Below are 19169 nucleotides of genomic sequence, written 5' to 3'. Positions count from 1 at the left end.
TCTACTCTGAGCAGGAGCAAAGTCTTACTTGTGAGTAAGAGCCCAAGTCTAAGGCACTTGGAAAAATAAATAAAACAGAGGAGGATAAAGTGGAAAGCAAGTTTTTCTACTTTGTTTAAATTAACCCTATACTTAACCCAAGTTAAACTTAATCTAAGATAGAACATAATCTAAAGGTTCAGTAAATTGGGACACAGGATCCAGGTGAGAGCATTAAATAAACAAACAAACTCAAATAAAAACTAGCTTGAGGTTAAAAAACAGTCCAGCCTAAGAGAACAGAATTAGGAGGGTAAGAACCTAGGAAGGGCCAGTTCCCAACCAGACAGTGTAATTTAGCATAGTCATTGTCCTTTAGGAGTTGATAAGAGCCCCATTAGGCTAATCCAGGGGTGCCCAAACCCTGGACCTGGGGCCACTTGCGGCCCTCAAGGCCTCTCAATGCGGCCCTCAGGGAACCCCCAGTCTCCAATGAGCCTCTGGCCCTCTGGAGATTTGTTGGAGCCCTCACTGGCCCGAAGCAACTGCTCGGAGCATGAGGGCAACTGTTTGACCTCTCATGTGAGCTGTGGAATGAGGGCTCCCTCCACTGCTTGCTGTTTCATGTCTGTGAGGCAGTAGCAGAGGCAAAAAAACGGTCAGCCTGAGCTATTGCAAGACCTTCATTCATTCATATAAGTAATATATTCACTTATGTAAACCTATGTAAATTTATTCAAATTTTAAATGTAAATTAATTCTTTTTATTCCTGGCCCTTGACATAGTGTTAGAGAGCTGATGTGGCCCTCCTGCAAAAAACTTTGGACACCCCTGGGCTAATCCAAGAAAACCATTCAGGAGCCTGCTGAGTAGATTAAGCCCATCAGTAGCCTATTGTCTTCCTGATTTTTTGTAATCTCACCTGGGAAGACCAGTCCCCTTTCAATCAGCAAGGAGGCAGGGAGGAGGAGCTAGCTAGGGGTATAAAGCTAGCGCCTGCCACCATGTGACCCTCACTGCAGAAGCGCACGTGGCCTCTGGGAAACCAAGTGCCAGGTAAGCACTGCAAGTTTAGCATCTGTGCGAGTTCAGTAGCAGTGCGAGGAAGCCAGGGCCCCAGACACTTCCCTTCTCTTCCCTTGAGAAGAGGGGCAGCAAACCAATGTAAGGTTTTTAAGCACATCTAAACAGAAACAAACAAACCAAAAAAGCTATGCAGTCAGACAGCCAGCAGCAGGGTGGGGGATATCCAGTGTTTTGCATCGAGTGCCACATGTATGACTATATGCTGCTGGAGCATAAGTCATGGGTGTGTCCTCGGTGCAGGGAGCTCCATGACTCAGGGAATGTGTCCGCTCCCTAGAAGTCTTGGTGGCCAACCTCGAGAAGCAGAGGCAGGCAGAGAAGGACCATGGGGAGACATCTGGGGACGATCAGGCTCCGTCCCAACCTCAGGCGCGCAGCTCCTCAGTTGCCCGGGTAGGAAGTCTCGGGGCTGAAGGACGTCATCCTGGAGATGAGGGAAACAATCCCCTAGGGGGGACCCCTTCTCCAGGGGATGGACCCATATCCAAATGCTCTCAGGATACTTCTCAGCGGGAGGGGGGTCGGGGGCTTCTTGTAGTGGGGGATTCGATTATCAGAAACATAGAGTGGGGGGTTTGCAACAGATGTGAGGACTGCATGGCGACTTGCCTGCCTGGTGCAAAGGTTGCGGACATCACTTCTCATCTAGACAGGCTGGTAGACAGTGCTGGGGAGGAGGTAGCAGTTGTGGTGCATGTCGACACCAACAATGTGGGCAAGTGTGGCCGGGAGGTCCTGGAGGTCAAATTTAGGCTATTAGGTAGAAAGCTGAAAGGCAGGACCTCAAAGGTAGCGTTCTCGGGCTACCTGTTCCATGTGCAGGGCTAGCTAGGCAGGCAGAGATCAGGGGTCTCAATGCGTGGATGAGACGGTAGTGTAGAGAGGAGGGGTTTACATTCGTTAGGCACTGGGGAACGTTTTGGGACAAGCGAGGCCTGTACAAGAGGGATGGGCTTCATTTGAACCAGAATGGAACCAGACTGCTGGCGCATAACATTAAAAAGGTAGCAGAGTAGCTTTTAAACTGATCCCTGGGGGAAGGCCGACAGGAGCCAAGGGGCATCTGGTTCGGGACTCCTCATACCTATGGGACAAGGATGGGGAGGTTAGAGAACAACAAGGTAAAGGCAGAGTAGGAGAAGAAATTGGGAATGGTAGCATGATGGGATGTGATAGATGGTTTGGCACAATGAGAGGACACAGGGATAAAGGAACAAATAAGCAGCCCATCTTGGGGCATTCCATGTACAAATGCTTTTATGCAAATGCCCAAAGTCTCTGAGCAAAGAAGGGAAAACCGGAATGTCTGGTGACTAGGGAACACATTGCCATAGTGAGTACAACGGAAACCTGGTGGAATGCGGAAAATCAGTGGAATACTGCAATCCTGGGCTATAAACTCTACAAGAGGGACAGGGAGGGGCGTGTTGGAGGTGGGGTGGCTGTTTATGTTAAGGAAGGGATAGAATCCAGCCAAGTAGAGATTGAAGATGGGTCCGACTCCACTATAGAATCTCTGTGGGTTAAATTACCAGGCCTGAGGAGAGATGTAATACTGGGGGCATACTATTGTCCTCCAGATCAGAAACCTGAAGGGGACCTTGAAATGAGGAAACAGATCAGGGAGGTGACAAGGAGGGACAGGGTTGTAATCATGGGGGACTTCAATTATCCTCACATTGACTGGGTCAATCTGTGTTCTGGTCACGAAAAGGAGACCAGATTCCTTGACATGCTAAATGACTGTGCCTTAGAGCAGCTAGTCATGGAGCCCATCAGGTGACTCTGGATTTAATATTGTGCGGTACTCAGGACCTGGTTAGAGATGTCAATGAATGAATGAATGAATGAATAAACCTTTATTAGGCATAGATGATGTCAATGTTACTGAGCCTTTGGGGAACAGTGATCATGCTGCGAACCGTTTTTACATGCACATTGGGGGAAGAATACTGGGCAAATCTCTCACAAAAACCCTTGACTTCCAACGAGCGAACTTCCCTCAAATGAGGAGGCTGGTTAGAAAGAGGATGAAAGGGAAGGTAAAAAGAGTCCAATCTCTCCAGAGTTCATAGAGGCTGCTTAAAAAACAGTAACAGAGGCCCAGCGGAAGTGTATACTGCAAAGGAAGAAGGGCTCGACTAAGTCCAGGAGGGCGCCAGCATGGCTAACGAGCCAAGTTAGAGAGGCCATGAAGGGCAAGGAAGCTTCCTTCCCTAAATGGAAGTCTTGCCCTAATGAGGAGAATAAAAAGGAACATAAAATGTGGCAAAAGAAAATGTTAAGAAGGTGATACAGGGGGCCACAAGAGACTAGGAGGAACACATGGCCAGTAACATTAAGGGGAATAATTCTTCAAATATGTTAGAAGTAGGAAATCTGCCAGAGAATCGGTTGGCCCTCTGGATGGTGAGGGAGGGAAAGGGGAGATAAAAGGAGACTTAGAGATGGCAGAGAAATTAAATGAGTTCTTTGCATCTGTCTTCACAGCAGAAGTTCGCTGTCCGAATGACACCTCCTGACCAAGGAATTAAGTCAGATAGAGGTTAAAAGAGAAGATGTTTCAGACCTCATTGATAAACTAAAGATCAATAAGTCACCGGGCCCTGATGGCATCCACCCAAGAGTTTATTAAGGAATTGAAGAATGAAGTTGCTGATCTCTTGACTAAAATATGCAACTTGTCCCTCAAAACGGCCACAGTGCCAGAAGATTGGAGGATAGCAAATGTCACGCCTATCTTTAAAAAGGGAAAGAGGGGGGACCCGGGAAACTATAGGCCGGTCAGCCTAACATCTATACCGGGTAAGATGGTGGAATGCCTCATCAAAGATAGAATCTCAAAACACATAGATGAACAAGCCTTGCTGAGGGAGAATCAGCCTGGCTTCTGTAAGGGTAAGTCTTGCCTCACAAACCTTATAGAATTCTTTGAAAAGGTCAACAGGCATGTGGTTGCAGGAGAACCCGTAGACATTATATATCTAGACTTTCAGAAGGCGTTCGACACGGTCCCTCACCAAAGGCTACTAAAAAAACTCCACAGTCAGGGAATTAGAGGGCAGGACTTCTCCTGGACTGAGAACTGGTTGAAGACCAGGAAACAGAAAGTGGGTGTCAATGGGCAATTTTCACAATGGAGAGGGGTGAAAAGCAGTGTGCTCCAAGGATCTGTCTTGGGACGGGTGCTTTTCAACCAAAAAAGACCTGGAGACGGGGTGAGTAGTGAGGTGGCTAAGTTTGTAGACGACAACAAACTTTTCGAAGTGGTGACCAGAAGTGATTGTGAGGAACTCCAGAAGGATCTCTCCAAACTGGCAGAATGGGCAGCAAAAAGGCAGGTGCGTTTCAATGTAAGTAAGTGTCACGTCATGCATATTGGGACAAAAAATCAAAACTTCACATATAGGCTAATGGGTTCTGAGCTGTCTGTGAGAGAGAGAGAGAGAGAGAGAGAGAGAGAGAGAGAGAGAGAGAGAGAGAGAGATCTTGGGGTGGTGGTGGACAGGTCGCTGAAAGTATTGGCCCAATGTGCGGCGGCAGTGGAGAAGGCCAATTCTATGCTTGGGATCATTAGAAAAGGTATTGAGAACAAAACAGCTAATATTATAATTCCGTTGTACAAATCTATGGTAAGGCCACACCTGGAGTATTGCGTCCAGTTCTGGTAGCCACATCTCAAAAAGGACATAGTGGAGATGGAAAAGGTGCAAAAGAGAGCGACTAAAATAATTACTGGACTGGGGCACCTTCCTTATGAGGAAAGGCTACGGCGTTTGGGCCTCTTCAGCCTAGAAAAGAGGCGCCTGAGGGGGGACATGATTGAGACATACAAAATTATGCAGGGGATGGACAGAGTGGATAGGGAGATGCTCTTTACACTCTCACACAACACCAGAACCAGGGGACATCCACTAAAATTGAGAGTTGGGAGAGTTAGAACAGACAAAAGAAAATATTTCTTTACTCAGCGTGTGGTTGGTCTGTGGAACTCCTTGTCACAGGATGTGGTGATGGCGTCTGGCCTGGACGCCTTTAAAAGGGGATTGGACAAGTTTCTGGAGGAAAAAGCCATTATAGGTTACAAGCCATGATGTGCACGTACAACCTCCTGATTTTAGAAATGGGCTACGTCAGAAGGCCAGATGCAAGGGAGGGCGCCGGAATGAGGTCCCTTGTTATCTGGTGTGCTCCCTGGGGCATTTGGTGGGCTGCTGTGAGATACAGGAAGCTGGACTAGATGGGCTTATGGCCTGATCCAGTGGGGCTGTTCTTATGTTCTTAAACTACAATTCCCAGGATGCCTTGCAGGTCTTCTTGTTGTCTGGTGTGCTCCCTGGGGCATTTGGTGGGCCGCTGTGAGATACACGAAGCTGGACTGGATGGGCCTAAGGCCTGATCCAGTCAGACTTATAGTCAGACTTATAGTCAGACTTACAAATGGGAAATGCCCAAGTAGTATAATCTCAAGGATGGGAAGCACCCCAGTCATTAGCAACCATGCTCTGCAATACATGCCTGGCAAAGGCAGTCTCATGAAGCGTACGAATCCATACTATAGTGTTTTAAGAAAATGTGAGGGAAGCTCCAAGTGTCTGCCCTGCATACTGACTCTAAGGACAGGAAGGCACAAAATGCTGCAATGGTAGCAGTTCCTCTAAGAGAGTGGGCAACAATCCCCTATGGGGGAGAGATGCCGTGTGACCAGTAAGCCTCAACAATAGCTTCACCTATCAGAGCTGGTAGAGGGCGAAACTTTGTGGCCCTAGTAGTTGGCAACCTTCAGTCTCGAAAGACTCTGGTATCGCGCTCTGAAAGGTGGTTCTGGCACAGCGTCTAGTGTGGCTGAAAAGGCCGATTCGGGAGTGACAAACCATTCCACACCAGGAGCAAGTGCAGTCTGTCCCTGGTCTGTCTCCCTGGCTATGGGCCTTCCTTCTTTGCCTCTTAGCCTCAGACTGTTGGCCAAGTGTCTCTGATTGTGGCCCTGATTAGCAGACAACAGGACACAAACAAGGTTTCAGTATGGCAAAATGAGGAAGTAAAAGCTCCGTGTTCTGTGCATGTCCAGATTGTGCCAATCCCTCTCCCTGTGATGAGAGGGACTGGGACAAAGGACAGGAGAACCACTTCCTCTGAACCATGAAATGAGGAATTAACCTTGGGAAGGAAGCTTTTTCTTTGTTTTTCTGTTTTTAAATCTTGTGCCTATCTGATGATTTAATAAGTCTGTTTTTTTACTAGACAATGACAATGTCAGAACTGAGGTTTTAACTGAAACAGAGCAAGACAAAAAGGTCTCAGGTCCAGAAGCCTGATGCCTTCCATTTCAGTACTAGAAAGAACACTGAGTAAACCCTGGAGCCTCTCTCAGCAGAGGGAACTGCTTCTGTCACCCCAATGTGAAAGTAGATGATCTATGGCTGCTAGTAAAGCTGCATGTCTGTTTGCATCCTTTGATTTTGGGATCTGCCAGAACCTGTCCCTTTGTTACCTTACAAATTTCAAGGAATAGCCTTTGAAAACAGGTCTGCAGGACCCACGTGTCTGATGTTGTCTTGTGCCAGGATTGCAAGTCATCCTGAAGCATGGTCCCCACCCTGGACGAGGAACCCCCGGTGTGGTATCATGTTGACTTGTCTTTAGCTCTATTCCTTGCATTGGAAAGATGGGAACGCTGGAACTTTCCATGGAAGTTCCTAGATTTGTGCCACTTGAGCTGAATTTGGATGGCCCTCTGTTCTTTCCTACAGGATGAAAAAGGGTGAAAGCTCTAGATGCCTTCAGGCTTCCCTGTCTTGGAAGCTGTGGGAAGTGTTTTGTGTTTGTCCTCATTTCAGTAAAAAACTGAGTCTAATGCTTGTCCAAATAACTTGTATCTGGAGTCCTCAGTAATCTACTTTGAGATAGCCACAGATTTCTTATGGCCACCACATAGAAGGAGAGCATTTAGCAAACAGTCACCTGAGAAAGCAACTGACAGAGTTCTAAAGTGTCTTTGATTGGTTTGGGTAAGGTGAGGTTGTCTTTCACCAGTTCCTCCACCCAGAAATAGGTGACTCAGGAGAAAACTGATTGGCTACTGGGGCTCTGAGAGCTAACGGAATAGCCTTGAAAGCTCTCCTCAGCTATGCCTCTATGCGCCTATTGCAAGGGTTGTAAGGGCCACCATCCCCGTCTGAAGGGATCACAGCCTGAGAAGTCAGTGCTGCAACAAGTGCATTCACTGATGGTACCTTGAGTTTATCTAAGATTTCCTTAGAGATAAAAATTTACTCATAAGTCTGGTGTCTCTCTTACCCTGCAGTCTCCATAACTGTAAGACCGTTTGGAAAAAGGGCATCTCTGCTGGCCTCAGTGGACTCTGAGAAAAAGAGACTCTCGGGGGGGGGGGGAGAAGTTAGAGCTGCAGCACTGGGCTCTCCTCACTGAGACTTAAAGGCTCAATGACGTAATAACCTTATCCAATATCTTGAAAAAACTTCCCCTGGGGAGAGGCGACTGATGTTGGCTTCCGCGCTCTCCACACCCTCACCATTCGACACAACGTGCCCAGCCTCCAGACTTCCTGGCCTTTCCTGAGGAATGGCACCTCTGAACCCGAGGAATTCGATTGGATGAACACTGAGGAAGAGCTGGGAGGGACAGGTGTGCCCTCCCCTTTCCAACCCTGGTCTCCCATTGTTCATAAGAACATAAGAACAGCCCCACTGGATCAGGCCATGGCCCATCTAGTCCAGCTTCCTGTACCTCACAGCGGCCCACCAAATGCCCCAGGGAGCACACCAGATAACAAGAGACCTCATCCTGGTGCCCTCCCTTGCACTGGCATTCTGACATAGCCCATTTCTAAAATCAGGAGGTTGCACATACACATCATGGCTTGTACCCCGTAATGGATTTTTCCTCCAGAAACTTGTCCAATCCCCTTTTAAAGGCGTCTAGGCTAGACGGAGAGTCTAGGCTAGTTCAGGGAGAGTGCACAGCCCCTATGAGGCTCTGGCCATCAGTCCAGCCCTTGCGCCACTGGAGAACATGGCTCTGAGCCGCAGCACCCAGGACAGAAGCAGGCGCTGAAGCAGCACCAGTACTTGCTCCCTTACGCCTGCTAGCACCCCAGGCTCTGGACACACTTGACTGAGCTGGCCTCAGAAGACATGTTGGCCTTTTTTTTTTTTAAATGTATAATACCAAAGAAAAATAATCATCTGGCTGTCCACTGGACTGTTTATGAGGGAAAAACAGGGGCCAGGCAAAAAGAACAGAAAAAACACACCCTATACTGGGTTACTCATTGCATATGAAGAAAATATTGCCTGCTGGGGTAAAAAATGGCACCCGCTGAGGTAAGAAACGGAGTCGATGCTTGTGGGTGCTGGGCAGGCTCTGGAAGTGCTGACAGAGAGCTCTGATTGAGCATTCCCAAACGCAGCAATAGAGCCGGTTCGATCAGGGGTCTGCCACTGTTCCCTAAACCTGCCACCACCTCAGAGAGGTGCAGCTCAGGCACTGCCAACTGAGGTAAAAAATGGCTGCCAATGCCCTCTCTATCCTTAGGAAGGCTCTCAGAATCAGAAGGCACAACTGAGGGAAAATCTGTTTGTTCTTGGCCAGGCACTCGCATTCCCTCTCAACAAAGAGCTTACTCTGCAGAAGACCCCATACGCCTCCTCACCCTGGGGTCAGAGTCCACGGCCTCAGGCAGGGGCTGTTCCTGTGGGGTCTGGAAGAACGGCTGTCTCCACTTTCAGACATTGATCCATGCACCTGGTTCACTGCATCATGAGCAACAGGGGTGGAAAAGGGGAACAAGCTGAGTGGGTGTGGGGAGGCTGAGGGTCCCGACCACCCTGGAGAGCATGGCAGCAGCCAGTCTCTCAGTTCTGTTCCTGATGTCATCCCAGTTGAGGGGGTGATGGGCTCAGGGCAAGGATCAGAGGGGTCCTGCTAGGCAATGGTGGGGTCAATCCCAGAGGATCACCAGTCGAAATCTTTGCCTCCGGAGAGTGGGACCAAAGCCTATGCAGGACTGCATACACTAGCCGGATCAAGAGCCCTCAGAGGGGGAGGATCACAGACTAGACTGCAGAGCTTCCAAAGGTCACCACAGAACCTCCCTTTCTCACAGCTGAGGACTCAGGGGAGGTAAGGAGCAGCGGCCCCCTGGAAAGCAGCACAGCAGCGACAAGCAAAGAGACACAGCTAGAGTCCAGGCGCAAATCCTGGGTCCGCAGGTAGGGCAAAGAAGCCCCAAAATAGTGGAGAAGTGAGCCTGTGCGGAACTGCACACACTAGCCTGCTCATGAGCCCACGTTGTGGGAAGGGTGACAAGGCTAGGCTGCAAAGCCAACAAGGGCTCCACAAAAACCACTCTCATTCTCTCAGGCAATGTGGGGGGAGGTAGGGAGCAGCGGCCTCCCAGTGGGCCCCTAAGTTGTGTGGCCCTGACTGAGCCACAGAAGACAGAAAAATCAGGCCTATAAAGGCCTAACCAGGTCTCTGTTGTGGTCACCATGCTGCAGAGAGCCACAGAGGTCCTTCAGCCTCTTGGCTGTCATTGAAGAACTTTGGGTGAAAAAACGCTTGAAAAAAAATTGAAAAATTTGAAGGTGGCTCCAGGAGCCCCTGAAGACTCCAACCTCCACCTTCAGAGGTTAGGCCAGTCGGGGAATCATGGGAGCCCCCCCCCTTGGGAAGACTCTGTGCAACTGACCTGCCTGCCTGAGTGAAGGAGCTACCCATTCGAAAGACTGACCCTGCCATGGCACCACTGGAGAAGAACATTTTGGCAAAGTACAGAGCAGGACTCACCATACAGTCTTCACAACAAACTCTCTTCACAGTCTCTATATTAAATGCTTTAGGCAAGTGGTCTCTGTGACTCAGAGTACATTCACAAACAGAGTCTGAAACTATTCACAGAACTCAATCCAGAGTTTCAGTGGTGTAGCTAGCCACCCTGGAGCCTGGGACAAACTTAAAAATGTTGCACCCTCATCACACCCAGAAGTGATGTACTTCCAGTTATAGTGTCTCGTCCATAGTTTTTTTAATTAATTTTTTTTTAATCTGCCACTTCCTCCACCCCCACCATCTCTTGCTCGCCTTCCTAAAGGCATAAGCAGTGATGGCACTCTCTTGCCACTCAGTTCCCTTGCTTTGCCATCTCCCCCATCCACAGCCCCCTCCTGCTTGCCCCTCAAGCACATAATCACTCCCCAAGGCCTCAGGACAAGGGGAACAAGCAGCCATAGACTGTGATCTCCGCTGCCCCTCTTGCAAAGAGTGCTGTTTTTTCCACCACTTTTCGCAAGAGGTAGGAATGGCAATCATGAGCGATGCACAATTGCACAGGTGGGTGGCCAGACTATTGCCCCCAGGTAGCTTGCAGCCTGGTGCAATTGCTACCCCTGTATCCCCTCTAGTTACACCACTACCGGAGTGACTGACAAAGACAACAGAACATCTAAAGTTTTGCAAAATAAAGCAAGCAAAAAGTCAAGAGCTGTTACTTTGGACTGCTACTGTAATCTGCACCAAGAAAGAGATGCAGATTATCTGCAGGTGCAGACAGAGGTGCAGAAGATCTGCACCATTGTAGGAAGCCCAGCTGCTATTCCACAAAGCATACAAGAATTTACAAGTCCAGCTGCAGCTGAGACTTTTCCAAGAGTATTACAAAGAAACATACTTATTAGTACGAATTCCATCCCTGCGACTTGCCAGCCCTTCTGCTACTAGTGACTCTGCAATGTTCTCCTTGGTTGCATCTGGTAAGAAAAGAAAACATGAAAAGGAATAAGAAAACATCAATGGAATAATAAAAGCTTCTTCAAATATATTAGAATTTCTGGCAGAAAACTGCCAGAGAAATGGTTAGCCTGATGGACAGTGAGGGAGAGAAAGGAGGGATAAAAGGAGACTTGGAAATGGCAGAAAAATCAAATGAGTTATTTGCATCTGTCTTCACAGCAGATGGCCTAGGCAGATATGCGTGAACGGCCCCTCCTGACTAAGGAATCAAGTTGGATAGTGGTTAAAAGGTATTTCAGATCTAATAAACAAATTAAAGATCAGTAAGTCACCAGGCCCAGATGGTATGCACCCAAGAATTATTAAGGAATTGATGAAGTTGCTGATCTCCTGACTAAAATATGCAATATGTTCCTTAAAACAGCCATGATGCCAGAGAAGTGGAGGATAGTAAATGTCATGACATTCTTTAAAAAAGCAAGGAGGGGATGCAGGAAACTACAAGCTGGTCAGCCTAACATCTGTTCCAGGTAAGGTGATGCCTCATCAAAGATAATGCCTCAACGAAGATAAAATCTTCAAACACATAGACAAACAAGCCTTGCTGAGGGAGAACCAGCATGGCTTCTGTAAGGGTAAGTCTTGCCTCACGAACCTTTTAGAATTCTTTGAAAAGGTCAACAGGCAAGTAGATGCAGAGAACCTGAGGATATTATATATCTAGACTTTCAGAAGGAGTCTGACACAGTCCCTCACCAAGGGCTGCTAAGAAACTTCAAAGTCAGAGAATTAGAGGGCAGGTCTTCTCATGGATTAGGAACTGGTTGAGGATCAGGAAACAAAGAGTGTCAATGAGCAATTTTCACAGTGGAGAGAAGTGAAAAGCAATGAGCCTCAAGGATCTCTCTTTCAACTTCTTCATAAAAGACATGGAGATAGGGTCAAGCAGTGATTCTGGCCAAGTTTGTGGAGGACACTTATCTCAAAAAAGACATAGTGGAAATGGAAAAGGTGCAAAAGAGAGCGACTAAGATGATTACGGGGCTGGGGCACCTTCCTTATGAGGAAAGGCTACGGCGTTTGGGCCTCTTCAGCCTAGAAAAGAGACGCTTGAGGGGGGACATGATTGAGACATACAAAATTATGCAGGGGATGGACAGAGTGGATAGGGAGATGCTCTTTACACTCTCACATAATACCAGAACCAGGGGACATCCACTAAAATTGAGTGTTGGGCGGGTTAGGACAGACAAAAGAAAATATTTCTTTACTCAGCGCGTGGTCGGTCTGTGGAACTCCTTGCCACAGGATGTGGTGCTGGCGTCTAGCCTAGACGCCTTTAAAAGGGGATTGGACGAGTTTCTGGAGGAAAAATCCATTATGGGGTACAAGCCATGATGTGTATGCGCAACCTCCTGATTTTAGGAATGGGTTAAGTCAGAATGCCAGATGTAGGGGAGAGCACCAGGATGAGGTCTCTTGTTATCTGGTGTGCTCCCTGGGGCATTTGGTGGGCTGCTGTGAGATACAGGAAGCTGGACTAGATGGGCCTATGGCCTGATCCAGTGGGGCTGTTCTTATGTTCTTATGTTCTTACCTTTCAGAGCGCGATACCATAGTCTTTCGAGACTGAAGGTTGCCAACTAGTAGGTCCAACGCATGTACAGCAGAGGTGAATCAAAGGTAGGAAATGCACTCAGATGCCTTTTTCAGAGCAGGTCAAAAGCTGGTGGTCAGTGGAACATTTCCCCCTTGCGCTGGTGGTCAGCAAATTCAAAAGGAACCCCAGCTGAGAATCACTGCCGTAGACTGTTGATTCAGGGAATATCCATTTCTTTAGTGTTAACTAATAGTGTTAGCTATTTTTGGTATAGAGATAGATTTGTATTGGGTGCTTCATTTTTGTGTGTGTGTGTGTGTTTTTGTAGACTCCAAGTCTTGAACACCCAAAAATGAGTACAGCAAAAAAAGCAAAAACAGATAGTGGAAGATCATTCCAAGAGGCCTGGACAGAGTCATTTGGAGTGATTGAACGCAATGGGAAAGAGTTATGTATTCTGTGTAATGAAAGTGTTGTGTGTCGCACATCAAGTGTCAGACAGCACTTTGACACCAACCACAAAAGTGTTGCCAAACTTGGTGAAACTGAAAGAAAGGAGTTTCTTGAAGGGAAATTGAGGAAATATCATTCCCAGTATCTTAGTTTTTGCAACTATCTTTTTAGAACAAATCATCTGACAGCTGCCAGTTTTCAAATTTCACTGTGCATGGCAAAACATGGTAAGCCCCTCTCTGATGGGGATATTATCAAAACAGCCATGTTGTCTGGGAGTAATTCCCTTTTTCATGATTTCCCAAACAAGGATAAAATTATTCACCGTATCTCTGAGGTGCCACTTAGCAGAAATACTGTTAAAGATCGAGTCCAGCGCATGGCAACTGATGTTAGTCAGCAGCTCACTACTGACTTACAAAAGGCAGCCTATTACTCCATGTGCTTGGATGAAAGTACAGATATAAATAATCATGCAAGGCTAGCAGTAATTTTGCGTTATGCTGTTGGTGACATAATGAGAGAAGAGCTGGTGAAACTGATGCCTTTGCCTGAAAGAACACAAGGGATAACTATCTACAATGCTGTGATGGAGGCTTTTTTGTCACAAGACGTAAGACCAGAAAAAGTGGTTTCAATTACTAGTGATGGGGCACCTTCTATGGTGGGGGAAACATCTGGTTTCATACAGTTCTTTGTTAAAGAAACAAAACATCAAGTCATTCAGTTCCATTGTATTATACATCAAGAAGCTCTTTGTGCCAGGGAAAGCAGCAAAAAATTTGATGATGTCCTCAAAGATGTCACAAAAATGGTGAATTACATCATGGCTTGTGCTCTGAATTTTCGACAGTTTCAAGCACTTCTTGAGGAGGTTCAGGCACAATATAATTGTTTACTTATGTACAATAATGTCCGGTGGCTGAGCAGAGGACAAGTCCTGGTGAGATTTGTAGCCTGCTTGGATGAAATTAGGCTGTTTATGAATGAAAAAGGACAGGAATATCCACAGCTCACTGATATAGCCTGGCTTACCAACCTCATGTTCTTTACAGATTTTACACTTCAATGTACTGAACAAACAACTACAAGGTGTAGGGAAAACAGCAGAAAGGATGTTTTGTGATATCAAAACATTTGAGAGAAAACTGCAGGTTTTTGAAAGAGACCTTGAAAGCGGGCAGCTGAAATATTTTCCAAATCTAAAAATGCATTTAGAAAATTCTACAACATTTGCAGACAATCCTACAAGCCATCAGGAAATCTACAAGGAATTTTCTAGCATTGTTTAAGCTGCAAAGGTGAATTTTAGTAACAGATTTTTACAGTTCCGTAAGTTGGAGACAACCCTGTGTATTCTTACTTCTCCAGATAAAGCTAAATTTGAAGAACTTGATCTTTCCTGCTTATACTGGTTAGATTTAGGAAATCTGGAAATGGAGCTATTGGAATTTCAAGAAAGCTCTATCTGGAAAAATAAATTCTATGACCTGCGTGAAACACTTGAGAAGATAGAAGGGATGACAAAGGACAGCACCGTTAGTTCTGAAAATGAAATCCTTAAAGTGTGGAATTCTCTGCCAAATAATTTTAAGTCAATGAAAGCACTTGGGATTGCTTTCCTTACTTTGTTTGGATCATCTTATGCTTGTGAGCAGCTGTTTTCAGCTTTGAATTATATCAAATCTGACACCAGAAACAGACTAACAGATGACCTGAGTGCTGCATGTGTTGCTCTCAAACTTACAAAATATGAGCCAAGGTTAGACAAATTATCAGCATGCATACAACAGCAAAAATCACATTAATGGTTCAAAAACAGGCCAAATGCAAACTGTTACCTTTCAATAAAAAGTTGTTTGTATCATTGAAAGTTCTGTTATTGTGTTTTTCTTTTAAGACAAAAGATGTTAATGTACGAGTTGTTTTTTCTAAACTAAAACCTCAGTATTCAGGTTAAATTGCCGTGTTGGCACTTTGCGATAAATAAGTGGGTTTTGGGTTGCAGTTTGGGCACTCGATCTCTAAAAGGTTCACCATCACTGCCTTATAGAGATAGAACTTTACAAAAACTCCCCTTACAAAAACAGGTGCACCGCTTAGAAGTTCTCCTGGACTCTCAGTTCCTGAAAAATTAGGTGGTGGTAGTTGCTAGAAGTGTATTCACCCAACTTATGCTGATGCACCAATGGAAACCATATTAGAGCCATTTGGACCTGGCTATGGTGACTCATGCTTTAGTAACTGCAAGACTGGACTACTGCAATGCACTCTATGTGAGGTTACCTGCTAAAACCGTTCGGAAACTGCAATTAGTGTAGAATGTGATAGCCTGAATGGTCATGGGGACTAGACATTATGGCTCAGCTGGACCACTACTCCAGCAGTTACACCGGCTGCTCATCCACTTCTGGTCCTAATTCAAGGTGCTAGTTCTAACTTTTAAGGCCTTCCATGGCTTGGGTCCAGGTTACTTGAAAGGTCTTCCATACATTACATCCTGCCCTCTCTAGTCAGTTGAAGGGGCTCTTCTACAAGTGCTGCCTTTGTCCCAAGTGAGAGTGGTGGAAGATTGGGGGCAAAAGTTCTCTGTGGTGGCACCACTGCTGTAAGATGCCCTCCTGGGGAACTGAGAACTGCTCCCTTGCTCATGGGTTTTCAGCGAGAGCTGAAAACATACCTGTTTGGCATTTGGCTGTTGAGCGGATATAGCCCTCTGCGCATCTGACAACCTCCCCAGACTTATCTGTTCTCCACTGCTTCAATGAGTTCTTTTTTCTTTTTTCCTTAAAGTTTGTTCTGATATTTTTTTTCAGCATGTAATGTTAAAATTAGTACAGTGGTGCCTCGCAAGACGAATGCCTCGCACACCGAAAAACTCACAAGACAAAAGCGTTTTTGCAATTTTTTCTGGTGACTCGCAAGATGAATTTTTCTATGCCATGCTTTGCAAGACGAATTTTTTCTATCGCCGTGCTTCGCAAGACAAATTTTTAAAATTAAAAAGTTGAAGTTTTGTGCTTGAAATTTTTGAAACCCTCTGTACAGTATGTATGCCTTTAAAGAGCACTTAATAAACACTTTGTAAACCAAATTTGACTTTGTTCTGACTTTTTTTGCCCATAGAACGCATTAATTAAATTTCAGTGCATTCCTATGAGAAACCGTGCTTCGCAAGATGAAATTTTCGCAATACGAAACGACTCGCGGAATGAATTAATTTCGTCTTGCAAGGCACCACTGTATTTTATTGCCGTGTTTGATGTTTTTACTTGTTGCAATACTCTGTACTTGACTATAAAGCTTTGTAAGCCACCTTGGGCATTTGCTTTGGAATGGGAAAGGCAGTATAAATTTCTTAAAATAATTAAATTCACTCTAAAAAAACCTTGTTTAGAGTGAAATTGGCCATGGATGGCAGAGTGGGAGGGAGGGAGGGAGGGAGGAAGGGAGGAAGGAAGGAAGGAAGGAAGGAAAAGTCAGTCAGTTCCAAATACCTTTAAAAAGGGAGAGGTAGAAGAGAGTGCTCTTCTAACCCCACAATCAAACAAACTAAAAAGCCATAGACTGAACCTACAGATAGAGTTGTTAAGGAGCTCTTCCTAATAGCAGCTATATAGCATAAGCTGCAGGGGTCAGCTGTAGTTCTTCCCCTGTGGTTGTTTTTACAATGAAGGTTACACAGAAGTAGTTTGGCTATGAGGGGTTGGCAGAGATACAGGATGGATGGATGCTTCAGAGTAGGTTCAACCCCAAACTTCTGTGAACCAACAGCACAGGACTAAATAGGAAGTATCAGTCAGCACCATGATTCACAGATCCTGGGGCTTTAAGAAAAGAATGCACAAATCAAGTCCTGACACACCCACGCAAGTTGTCAGAGATTCTGTATAAATATTCCTGATGCTTTCCACACACTCATGTAATTTCATGAAGATGCAAGAAGAAGGCTAACAACAAGGGCTGACAACACAGCTCTGCCCCATGTGTTTCTCCAAACTTACCTTTCCCCAAGTACACCATCCCATACTCCCTGCCTTGTCCAGTCTTGTATTCCACTGTGAAGCAGACCTCCTTCCCAATAAGTTTCTTGCGCAGGAATTCACGGGCTGGAAATCCCCAAGGCTAAGAGAAAAAACATACACACATGGGATATCCTTGGGCCAAAACAAATGCAATTCAGCCCAAGCACTTCATTTCATCCCTGTACTCACATTACTAAAAAATTTCAGTGAAGTCCAGGAACAAGCAGCCAAGCAGTTTTGCCTTTGCATGTATAAGAGCCAAGTCGTGCTCTCCTCCTCCTGAGTTATCTATTTTACACTCAACAAGCCTCTTTTTTTAAATAAATCTATGTTGGCATCCTTCAGTCTTGGAAGACTATGGTGTCACGCTCTGAATGGTGGTTCTGGAACAGAGTGTCCTCTCCAGTGCGTGAAGCCTGGGTAAAGCAGATATGGAGGATAGGCTGTTATCCGTGCAGCAAATTCCCCCCTCTCCACGTCGCTGGAATGGTCCAATGGAAAGGCAAAAGCCAATATGGTTGGTTCCAGCGACGTCGCAGGAGTTGCCAGAACGTGACTGTGTTCAGCCATGAACTGCCTCAGGGACTCCAGCTCCGGATTTTGCCTCGAGGTTGACTCCTGAAGCCTTTTCCATAACTGGATGTAGCCACAAGGCAGTGGAGGTTTGGGATCAGAGTTTTCCTTCTCTCAGATGAGCTGCCTTCCCAGGCTGACTAGTCCCATCTACCCGGTGGCTGTTCAGTCGCCTCTTACAACAAGTACAGCCAAACTGAGGGCCTATTCTTATCCCCAGCCCCCAGGGATAAGAATAGGATAATAAATCTACAATGCTGTTTACAAAAACATTACAAGCCATCAACAAATCTTAACACAAATAATATGAAAAATGACAAGATTTAAAGCAACCAACTTCTGAGGGGGGGGGAATGTCTTGATATATGCCTAGAAAAAGTTCATGTCAGAGAAATTCCTGTGTGTCCCACCTATAGAAAGGTCCTGTACTTGATTTGATTGTTTATTCAAAGCCATTTAGTTATTTGATTTCTCTGTAAACCGCTTTGTGAACTTTTTGTTGAAAAGCGGTATATAAATACTGTTGTTGTTGTTGTTGTTGTTGTTGTTGTTGTTGTTGTTGTTGTTATTCAATTTACATCATGCCTTTCTGCATGAAAGGCACCCCAAGGCATAATAAATACATAAATATATTAAAACTATACATAACACATTCACACTCATTAAAATTCTATCACAAGCAACAGCATAAAAAATAAGTCATAAAACATTACACAATTAATTTTAAAAACATGGGGCATTTGGTGGGATACAGGAACCTGGACTAGATGGGCCTATGGCTTGATCCAGTGGAGCTGTTCTTATGTTCTTATGAGTCAGTCCGCAGCCATCATACACCACCAAAGGCTTTTCAGAATAAAAACATCTTTAGGCATCGCCAGAAGTCTAATGAGTTGTTCTCAGCTCAAAGGGAAGGGAATTCCATAGTACAGGTGCCACCACTGAGAAGGCCCTATTTCTGGCCACCATCCCACTGATCTTTCTTAATGGCAGCACAACCAGCAAGGACCAAAGAGAACAGACCAGACTGTATGGAAGAAGGCACTCTCTCAAATATGCTGATCTCAAGCCAAGGACTTTATAGGTCAAAACCAGCTCCTTGAATTTGGCAGTCAGAAAAGAATTGGCAGCCAGTGCAAACATTGAAGCAATCGTCTGACAGTCAAACTTCAGACCTTCAGCAACCACATGAGTTGCTGCATTCTGCACTAACTACAACTTCCAGGCTGTCTTCAAGGGCAGCCCCAAGTAGAGTATGTTGTAATGACCACCATGGTCAGAATCAACTGAGACAGGTACAACCACACCTGGCACACCAGCCTGGCACACCAGCCGAAGTTGGGCAAAGGCACTTCTGGCCACAGCCAACACCTGGGCATGCAAGAGCAACTGTGAGTCCAGCATAACCCTGAAGTTGAGAACCTGCTTTATTAGGGGGTAACCCCATTCAGAGCAGGATGATAGTCCAGCATCTGCTTGTGGATTTCTGAACCAGGCAGACCTCTTTCTTGTCCATATTTAATTTCAGCTTGTTTCCCCTTATCCAGATCCTAACACCAGGACCAAGACATCCACTCTAGTGAAAAGGAGAGATACAGCTGAGTGACATCTTCCTCCTCGCCCTCTGTCATTCTCCTTAGTAGATTGTGCTACAATGGGTACTGGCAGACTTTAGGCAGCCTTCCCTATTCAACAGCTT

General features: G+C 45.8%; 1 protein-coding gene across 2 annotated transcripts in view; it reads right to left on the bottom strand.

Moving 5' to 3' along the window:
- Positions 1 to 19169, bottom strand: part of SND1 (staphylococcal nuclease and tudor domain containing 1) — a 252010-nt gene that overhangs the window by 220956 nt on the left and 11885 nt on the right. For both annotated transcript variants that reach the window (XM_066634033.1, XM_066634034.1), the window contains exons 3-4: positions 16877 to 16997; positions 10758 to 10836 (exon numbers count right to left, since the gene is read on the bottom strand). In XM_066634033.1, coding sequence (XP_066490130.1) covers positions 10758 to 10836; positions 16877 to 16997 — 200 coding nt within the window. The remainder of the gene's footprint in view (positions 1 to 10757; positions 10837 to 16876; positions 16998 to 19169) is intronic.

Source organism: Tiliqua scincoides, chromosome 7, assembly GCF_035046505.1.
Source record: "Tiliqua scincoides isolate rTilSci1 chromosome 7, rTilSci1.hap2, whole genome shotgun sequence".
Classification (NCBI taxonomy): Eukaryota; Metazoa; Chordata; class Lepidosauria; order Squamata; family Scincidae; genus Tiliqua; species Tiliqua scincoides.
This window is presented reverse-complemented; position numbering and strand designations above follow the sequence as displayed.